We start from the raw sequence: 10,155 nt of genomic DNA, 5'->3' as shown, positions 1-10,155 counted from the left end.
CCAAAAAACCAGCAAAGTAGCATGTAGAATCCAAGATCTGGGGAGGCAGAAAACATGCAGATCCCTAGGGCTCACTAAACACCAGCGTGCCTACTACTCTGAGGATCCAAGCCCCAGTCCAAGGCTGTCAAAATCAAGGTAGGACTAGGCGGAATGATACATGCCTTTAATCCTAGCATGGAAGAGGTAAACTGAATGAGGTCAGTCTAATCTACATAGTGAGACCCTGTCTCAAAATGAAAACATGAGATGACCCAGTAGGGTTAAGAATGTGTACTGCTCTTGCAGAGGGCCTGGACTTGAGTTCCCATTCCCAAAAGCTCACAAATTACCTGTTAACTCCAGTTCCTGGAGATCAGATGCCCTCCTCATCCTGACTCAGCTGACACACGCACACACCTACACATAAATCAAAAAGTACCCCTACTTTATAAACAAAGTTGTTTGTTTATACAATCCTTTCCACTTCTTTACAGGCCATAGATGGCTACACTTTCCTGATGCAAAAACATGGGGATATGATTGGCTTCAATAAATAAAAAACACAAACCCACAAAACCCAGTGTTACTACCTGGACCTTCATAAACTTGACATACAGATGACATTTTATTTAGAGAAAAGGGGATTAAGATATTTCTTTTCTGAGTAGGAAAATCACTAATTTTTGAGAAATGTGATTTGGTACCAAATGAATACATTTCTAGGAGGTCCTTAAAACATGGTAAAGATTTCTTTTGAAAGACTAAACCATAGCTTGGTAACAAACCAGATCACTTTTCTTGGAAGATGGTGGTGTCACTTGCTCAGAAAACCAAGTGTGGAAGAGATGAACAATAACAACAAAATCTAGCTTCTCTTTGCTTTGCCATGCCTATGCAGGCTATTAGAAAGCAAGTACAGGGAATACAAAGGAATCTAGTTGAAGAATGGTGTCATTTATTGGCATACAGACTTCATTTATAGCCATACACATATTGAACACACCCATTGAAAATAGAAGGGTCCCAGAGCCACCCTCTAATTCTCCTTGCAGAGGAGATCAAACACTTAAGAAGAGGGTGAGACACAACAAGTGGAAGCGTATGGCAGGGCTGCACCATCAATTTAGTCATCACCATATGCCCACACTTCTGCAGTGTCAGCAAACTTGGGCCCTCTGCAAAAGCAGTAAGTACTCTTAGCCACTGAACTACCACCATCTCTCCAGCCCCATTTTGGTTTTGATGTTAGTTAGCATCTTATGTGGTCCAGGCTGGCCTGTTCTCATGTTCCTCAGCCCCATCTCCTTACGGTGAGTGTCAGTGTTGGTTACGGGTATGCACACAGCACATACAACCTTCTGCACTGGCTATTATTATTTTCTTTTAATCTTATAATACTGAAAATTTCTGTACAGGAGAATATGAGCTGATTCACTCTGAATGTCAAATACACTATTGATTTCTCCGAAATACAAAAGGTGATACTGTACACAAGTGTCAAGGCAAACTATGTTCAGGAAGGAAATTATCTAATGCTAGTCTAAGATTACTAATGCACCAGACTCAGGGGACATGTCCAATCTTTGGCCATTGTCATGTACAAATGTGTTAGGTCATGTTCATAGATATTACTCTATGGCCCATGGACTTCAGGTTGGACACACCTGTAAGAGATTCATTGCTAGAGTTGCCTTTGAAGGGAAGGTTAGCATGGAACCTGATTTGACAAGGTAAACCAAGGCCTATTTGGGAAAGGCTGAGAACATAAGAAAGTGACTGAAAGGAGTGCAGCGACAAGAATGCCCTGTTGAAAACCAAGCTAAAACTGTCCTGTTTTCCACCAAAACATTATGGCCAAATGCAGATGACCCAGAACTACCAGAGCAGAGCTAAACAACTCATCTACATTCAACGTTCTCTTTCTGCACATAGTATGACCTGAAAGTCAGGAAGGTATACAGACTAGTCAGTCCGTCTTGGTCATTTCCTGGTAGTTCAGTTCCCTTAGCAATGATCACTTCCAGTTTGATGATAAGTAAAGTAGTTGAAAACAACCTCTAGTCACTAAGACCTAATCAAGGAAGTTATAAGAAAGAGCTGGGAACACTCCAGGTCTAGCACTCAAAATAAGTCTCCTCTACCCAATGTGTATAAACCAAACAGGTTTTCTCACAGCTTGCTTTTGGTGCCTGATAAAAGGCATTTAATAAACACATCTTTCCTTGCCTGCCTTCAACACCTAGAATGAAATCTCTTTCCTCCAAGGCTTTTGGTTCTTACATCTCCAGCCACCACTCATAGCTTTGTTTTTGTTTCTTCACTAAGTAACAAGAATACAACCTACTTTACAAGATTGGTGGCATGTTAAAATGCCAACTTTTTATCTGAAATGTAATGGAGCTGACTATACAAACATTTTTTGTTTTTGTTTTTTAGACAGGGTCTATCTTTGAACAACATGGAATCAAGATTTGATAAGATAAACCAGGGCCTATTAGGAAAAGTCTGAGAATATAAAATACTGACAAAAAAGGACTGCAGTGGCAAGAGTGCCCTGTTGCAAAGGCCAAACAAGGCTGACCTTGAACTCACTAAGATCCACCTGCCTCTATCTTCCAGGCACAGGGATTAAAGGCGTGTGCTACTACTATGTCCATCTTTAATCCCAGCACTTGGGAGGCAGAGGCAGGGGGATTTCTGTGTGCAACTTGGTCTACAAAGCAAGTTCAGAATAGCCAGGACTGTTACACAGAGAAACCCTGTCTCGAAAAACAACAACAACAAAAAAAAAGGACGAACATGGCATAGTGGCTCCGGAGGCCGAGACAGGAGGATCTCTGCATTTGAGGCTACCCAGTCTGCAGAGTGAGTTCCAGAACAGCTAGGGCCATATGGAGAAACCTCATCTTGAAAAAAACCAACCAACCAAGCAAACAAACAAAAAAACCCAAACAAACAGGAAACTCCAACTAGGTAATATTTCAAGTTTTATACTTTTTAGACACCTCTGGCAGATCCCAAAATCACTGTGAAACAAGACACCAGGTTGATGGAAAAAATACTTTTCTTTTTATCATTTTGTGTACCATCTTCTCTACTCATATTTCCTTTCTTTTTTTTGAAACAAAATTGGGGTTCGTTAAGTTAGATTTAAGTATGAAATTTAAGAAGGAAAGCAAGAAAAGGATAACATAAAAGCACTTGAGTGTGAGTTTCTCAAAAGAGCCAATTTTTCTTCCTTCTTAAAAACACAGGTTACTGGGGGGGGATGGGGAGATGACTCAGTGTTAAAGGCATTTATTTCCCAAGTCCAGTGATCTGAGTTGTATCCTTGGAACCCAACTGACAGAAAGAGAACCAACTTCTGAACATTGTCTTCTGAACTCCATATGCACTGTGGCATGTATACATACATGTAATCCTCCTCCTGCTATGAGCCTATAAGTGCTCTAGTTACACCCAAAGGCCTATCTTTTTAATTTTTATCTTGGTATCAAGTAAGGAGAGTGTAAATTTCCTTTTTCATCTTGATTGCCAGAAAAGAAGCTTGTTAAAGAGCTGACTCCAATGATTCTGTTTCTATTTTCCTAGTTTACACATTTACCTACTCATGTACTTTCTGTCTGGATCGAGCCCCCATGCCTCCCATCTCTGGCCATTCTGGTTTCACTTTCATCAAAGAGCCATCATCTCAGCACTGACACCATCCAAATCCACACAGTCGTGTTCACTATTCATGAACGGTTAGCACAAGAATTATCTTTAACCACTCTAGAAACCACTGTGCAATTCCAGGCAGTGGTACTTAATCCCAGCATAAGGGAAGCAGAGGCAGGTGGATCTCTTCAATTTGAGACCAGAAGGTCTACAGAGTGAGTTCCAGGACAGTCGAGGCTACAGAGAAACCCTGTCTCAAAACAAAAACAAAAAACAGAAAGGAGGTTGAAGTAACAGGATGGTCATCTTACTTTTGAGGGCAGGAGTGTGGCTCAGTAGAGAGAGCTCTTGCCTATTGTGTGGGACTTGGGTTCTTCCCCAGCACTGAAACAGAAGACACTAAGTATATATGGCTTCCTAGTAAACACTTGGTCATTTGTAAAGAAGTACAACTTCTTTGCATTAAAGATTGAAAATAGAGACCAGGTAGGGTGTGACTAAGTGGTAACTGTGTACATTTAACATGCACGAAGCCTTTCATTTAATCCTTGGTAAAGGAACAAAATAATCTTAAAAAATTAAGCTCTGTGTGTGTTAGTGCACATTTATAATTCCAGGACTCAGGAAACTAAATCAAAAGGATTGCCATGAACTTTAAGGCAGGTTGGGCTACACTGAAGGATCACGTTTCAAGAAAAGAAAAAACAAACAAACAAACAAAAAGACAAGGTCAAAAGCCTTGGTCAGTGCTCCCTAGAGGGCAAGTATGATGTGGTTACTAGTAAGGTTCCCTGAAACCACTGGGCTGTTAATGAAAATTAATCATAGGACTGAGCTATAGCTCAGTGGGAAAGTGCTTGCCTAGTGTGTGCAAGGCTCTGCCTAGAGCCCTACACCACAAAAAGCCACAATGGGCCACACTAACAAGTTACTTCAAATGAGGAAATGGCCCACCTCATGTTCAGAGACCACACATAAATACACATCAATAAACCAGTCAAGTAACACCTAGGATCTCCCTACCATTTCTTACAATTCCAACTTCAAAACAAGCAGAAATGCCTTGGGTGTAACCACCCTTAGGTCCAGTGTAGGTCTGTGTCCTCTTTTTAAAACGTGTTTTAAATGTTTTGCATGCATGTATGTTATGAGCACCAAAATGGAGCTACAGACAGTTGTGAGTCACCACATGGTGCTGGTAATCAAACCTGGTCCTTCTGAAAAGTGACCGGGGCTCTTATCCACTGACCATCTACAACCCCAGCCTGTTTTTAATATCTATTCTTTCAAAAGCTTAAAACGCTCTGGCACTAGATAGGATAGGAGCTGGGACTGTTCTTGAAAGGGACTTTTCTGCTCCTGTTGGCAGAAGAGAACAGTTATCAGGGGCAGCTGAAGAAAAGGTTAATAACCTGCAATGAAGAGTCAAAGTTCACAGGCTTTTTTTAGCAGGCTGGGACTCCCCCAGTCACTAGATCAGAACTGGGTCTTAGACTGAGATTGCCTTATGTAGGGCATATAGTTGACAGGATTGCTTTGGAGAGTTTTGGGGACTTTGTTCTGTGGAAATTCATGATTATGGTCTCTTTATAACATGGTAACATTACCACAGAGGAATGGCAAATGGCCATTACTGAGAAGCCCCGAGTTTTTCTGAATGTATAGAACAACAAAAAAGTGTAACACACATCTGGTTTTATTTCAACTTGGTATTTATTGGTTGTTTTCTAGGGTCACATACTTTCACTCAATTGAGCACAAAGCCCTTCCATAGTTGGTTTAACAAAAGACAGTTAAAGTCATGTAGATTTCTCTTGAAGTCGGATGCTTTTGCTAAGTGATTTCCTTTATTATTAGTTATATAAAAATAAGTCATTCCTGTATGAATCTGACGACTATTTCCAAAAACAAACAATAAAACCAGCTCTGTCAATAATAAAGGAAAAAACAACTAAATGCCAATCTGAAAACTACAAATATTTCAAAACAGACCAAGTATTAAAAATGTCTAGGAAGCTTTAATTTGATGCACAAATACATGCTAATCTAGACACAAAAAGGCAAATACTGTCTGATTCTAGCAGTATAAAGTATCTGGGATAGGCAAACTCAGTCTTCTGACTAGTGGGAAGAGGGGTAAAGGGGAGTGACTGCTCACAGGTCTGTGATGATTACCACCCCAATTTTGGCCAAAATGTTGGACCCTCGCCTCAAAACAAAACAAGCAGCAGATCGTGGTGGCACAAATCTTTAATTTCTCTGAGTCTGAGGTTAGCCTGGTTTACATAGTGAGTTCCAGATAACCAGGGCTATATCAAGTCTCAAAACAAACAAACATAAAAAGCATCAAAAAAGTGACAATCATTTGTTGTGTAACAATTTCTTAGAGACTGAAACATTCCATCCTCCAAAAAGCTCCTTAAAACAGGACGACAAACTCAAAAAGATTCAGGAAGTCCCTGAAACTAAGCAGAATTCCTAGTCCCCTACTGGCCAGAGCAAACAATAAAAGCTGAGTCCCCTCAGACAAAAATGAAGTTGAGCTGCAAAAGACTCTCACAGCAGATCATCTGCCTGCAAGGGGTTTGGACCAAGGCACTTGGAAAGGACACTCCCTAAGCTGTTGAGCTACCTGCAGGCTGTGTAGTGTGGTTCAGGTTCCCAGTCTGTGAACTGTCACCCATGCTGGGGTGGGCTTTAGTGATACAACTGTCTTTTGAGTCATTTCTGCTCCTATAAATACTCCAATAACACTGGTTCCCCAAGTTAGACTTTCCGGTGATATGCACACTGATCTGTGTGGGTTCCCTATCTAGGGTGAGCAGCCCCGTGTGTTGCATCTTCCCAGGAAGTTTTGTCACTCAACATCACTGAGGTACTACTGGGAGATAGACAAAGTATTGAACTGTGAGAGGTGAAGAAAAGGGGCAGTCCTCTACGCCCTCTACAAGTAAGAGTTACAGTGCTTTGCTACTGTTTCATTCAAAACATGACCTCCACAAACAATGCTGTCACTCTAAAGTTCAAAGGGTAACAACAGAGACCTACAAAACCCAAATATCTGGCTTCCACAAATTCCTACTAACATGTATTTAAACCAAACCAAAACCTCCAAGAGGCACAAAAAAATTTCTAGTGTATTAAGACTATCCCTAATCTTTTTTTTTTTTTTTTTGATTTTCGAGACGGGGTTTCTCCATAGCTTTTGGTTAAAGGCATGCACCACCACTGCCCGGCAACTATCCCCATTCTTGCTCGGAGTGGTGAATCCAGCCTTCAATCTCAGCACTTGGGAGGCAGAGGCAGGAGGGTCTCTGAGTTCAAGGCCAGTCTGGTCTAAAGCGCTAGTTCCAAGACAGTCAGGGGAAAACACAGAGAAACCTTGTCTCAAAAAATAGTAAGACTAACCACATGTATAACTATTTTTACAAGGGCTACAGGTAATGAAGCTTGGTGCTTATGTAAATCTGTGGCTTCCTAGTTTAGCTCATCTAAAGCATTAATTCAATAAACTATACAACGTGGAGTGGCAACTCATGCCTAGAATCAAATGAGAACCATTCCTACTACAGCAACATCACATACATGACAGACTTAATTTAGCTAATCTCCTTCCACTTCTTCACTTATTGCATGGCCTTAATTCAGTTCTGAAGATTAAATTATTTTCATAATCTGAACTTGGGACATGCATAGTTGACCACACACCACTCAGCTCCTTTTTGGTAATAACTGCAAGCCACAAAGGCATGGAAGAAGGACCATTTACCACCAAGACATTCAGAGGAAATAGGCCATCCCTTGCTATTGTCATCAAATATTTATAACCACTGTTTTTGCAAACTACTCAGTAACACACCAGACAATTAAGGTTTTAAAGAAACAGACATTAAAATACCCCCGAGCTATTCTATGTGCCCTTGTACAGCCAGTAACACAAGGGAAGTAATGACTAAATGCTGACTTAATTGTAAATTAACCCACATTAGCCAGGTCCCTCACTTTCTCCCCAAACTGGCTGTCTCAATACACACTGCTTCATAAATCAGTATCACACACACTATCAAGTTTTTCCCCCCTGTCTGGAAAAGCAAGTTATCACTTTGGTAAGATCAAATGCCAAACAAGTAAAAGCTGTTTTACAACCTAAGTTTTGTATGGTTAATGTACTTGGCACCCCAAATTTGGTAAATTCATCTAAAGCCCTAAACCTGCTTTTTTTGTTTTGTCTACTAAAAGGGGGAAAAGTTTCTAAAGTTTAAACACATCAGTATACAAACTATTTGTTAACCACCAAAACGTGTGGTAGGCAGCGTTTGATTAACTATTAGGTAGTGGCTAATTTCCTTTTATGTAAATATACAGCTCCTGATAAAAACTCAAACTGCTCAGCAGATTCTACCCAGAGATTCATTCAATGCAGAACAGCATCCTGAACACTTCCTACTATATTTCCGTAGAGCTCTCTCTCCCTCCTCCTCTCTGAACCACAGACCCATCAAGCTTCCTGTCATCTTGACACTATTAGACCAGCTTTTCCGTTAGGAACCTTCATGTATTTCACGAATTACTCTGAATTTTGACAGTTTAATAAATAAATCACGTCATATTGAGACTCTGCCCAAATATGAGAACTTAGTAAAACGTAAAGGCTTTCAAACTCAAATTTTATCATCACAAGGGCTACGTGAACTAGCTAGGGTTTGATTATTCTGTCTAGGTAGTACCCCAACAATGAATGTTGACGTAGTATTGGATAAAACGAATAGTCAACAGCTCTTCCGGAGCTCTAAACAGAAAGGATTTCTCTTTCAATATAGGCTATTTGGGGCCCTACAGAGTCTTCCTGACTTTCGCTAAAAGCTGTTTAACATAGTAGAACAAATTAACCACTTTTTATAATTCTTTTCATGAGGAAAAACAAAGACCGCCGTCTATAAAGTAAAAAGGCTACAGATGTGGGAAACTGCGACTTTTATTAGTTAATGGCAAATATCCACAGCTGTGCAAACCATCCCAGCCTATCTGCATAGGGCCCAACGCTTAAAAAACAAAACCCACAACGCGTCAAGACTCAAGAGACCAGTGAAAGCTCGGCCCTTCCTTCCCGAACTCCCGTTCCGGGTCGAGCAGGCGAGGGAGCGCGCTGGCAGCGCGGGTGACAGGCTCCAACCGCCGCCGAACCCGCACACGCGAGCCCTACGTGCCACCCAAGTCCCGCCCCGCAGCGGCGACGGCCCCGGCCAGCGTGACCGGGGGCAGCAGCGGCGGCGGGCTCTGCGCAGCCCGCTCGGCGAAGGGCTTCGAGGAGAAGCTTCGCGTCCACGGGAGCGGGGCGGGGTCGCGCCACCCCCAAGGGGACGGCGGGGGAACGGCGCGCGAACGGCCCGCGCCGCGGCCCTGTCAACGCCCGGCGGGTGGCCCGGCGTGGGGCGGCGCCCTCAACCGGCCCGCCGCACGTCCGTTGGCACGGGCGTGGAGGAGCGCCGGCCCCTCCCTCTGCGCCCGCCGCCACAGCCCGCTTCCGCTCGCTCAAACTACGCCATTGCGGCCTAGCCGGGCGCCGCCCCTCCCCCGCGCCGCCATCTTCGCGGCCCGCCGCCCCCGCCATCTTTTGGGGCCGCCATACTTGCCCGGGCGGAGAAGATGGCGGCGCCCATCACACACATAAAACATGGCTTCCCTTCAAAACAAAAACATCCCGAGCAGCGGCCCGTCGCTGGCACTCACCTGAGGACCACATGGTGACGGAGAACTCGCCCTCCAGGGTTTTAATCTGCACCTGCTTCTGCTCCCACTTCTTATTGCCCGGGTCGGCGCCGCCGCCGCCCGCCGCGCCGGCCCCGCTGCCCAGGTAACTCTTCTTGCCACTCTTCTTGCCGCCGCCCTTCTTGACGCGGCCGCCGCCCGACGAGGACCCGCCGCTCTTGCCGGCCGCCGCCACGGTGACCAGCGTCTGCTCGATGTAGTCGTCGTCGCCGCCGGCCGGAGCGGGCACCGGGATGAGGATCTGGTCCTCGAACCCGTCCTCGGCGCGCAGCCCGTCCGAGTCGTCGCCACCCACCACCTCCTCGCGCGTCTGCACCAGGATCACCTCCTGGTGGTGGTGCACCTGGCTCGGGTCGTCGGTGACCAGCGGCTGCAGCGCGATCATCGGCGGGTGGTGGTGGTGGTGGTGGTGGTGGTGGCCGGCGTGCCCGTGGCCGCCCCCGCCGCCGTGGTCGCCGCCGCCGCCGTCCTCGTCGTCTTCGTCGTCCTCCTCCTCCTCGCCCACCACCGTGGTCTCGATGGTCTCCACCGGGATGGTCTCCACCTCGATCTCGTGCAGTTCCACGATCTCGGCCGGCATCTCCGAGCCGTCCGTGGCAATGTAGAGGGTGTCGCCCGAGGCCATGGCTGAGGGCTCCGCCGCCACGGCCGCGGCGGCCTCGGCTCCTGGGTTGCGGGAGGGCGGGCGAGGAGGCGGCCGGCCGTGGGGAAGGAAGGCAGAGGGAGGAAGGCGGCGAGCGGGCGGGG

The 10,155-nt window shown here is 45.1% G+C and overlaps 1 protein-coding gene across 1 annotated transcript in view; it reads right to left on the bottom strand.

Annotated features, from left to right (window-relative positions):
* Yy1 (YY1 transcription factor) overlaps window positions 1-10,149 on the bottom strand; it is a 21,945-nt gene extending 11,796 nt beyond the window's left edge. Inside the window, exon 1 of the mRNA XM_005343543.3 lies at window positions 9,370-10,149. Coding sequence (XP_005343600.1) covers window positions 9,370-10,033 — 664 coding nt within the window. The 5' untranslated portion in view covers window positions 10,034-10,149. The remainder of the gene's footprint in view (window positions 1-9,369) is intronic.
* Window positions 10,150-10,155: the final 6 nt, after the last annotated feature.

The sequence above is a fragment of the Microtus ochrogaster genome, chromosome 1, assembly GCF_000317375.1.
Source record: "Microtus ochrogaster isolate Prairie Vole_2 chromosome 1, MicOch1.0, whole genome shotgun sequence".
NCBI classification, from domain to species: Eukaryota; Metazoa; Chordata; class Mammalia; order Rodentia; family Cricetidae; genus Microtus; species Microtus ochrogaster.
This window is presented reverse-complemented; position numbering and strand designations above follow the sequence as displayed.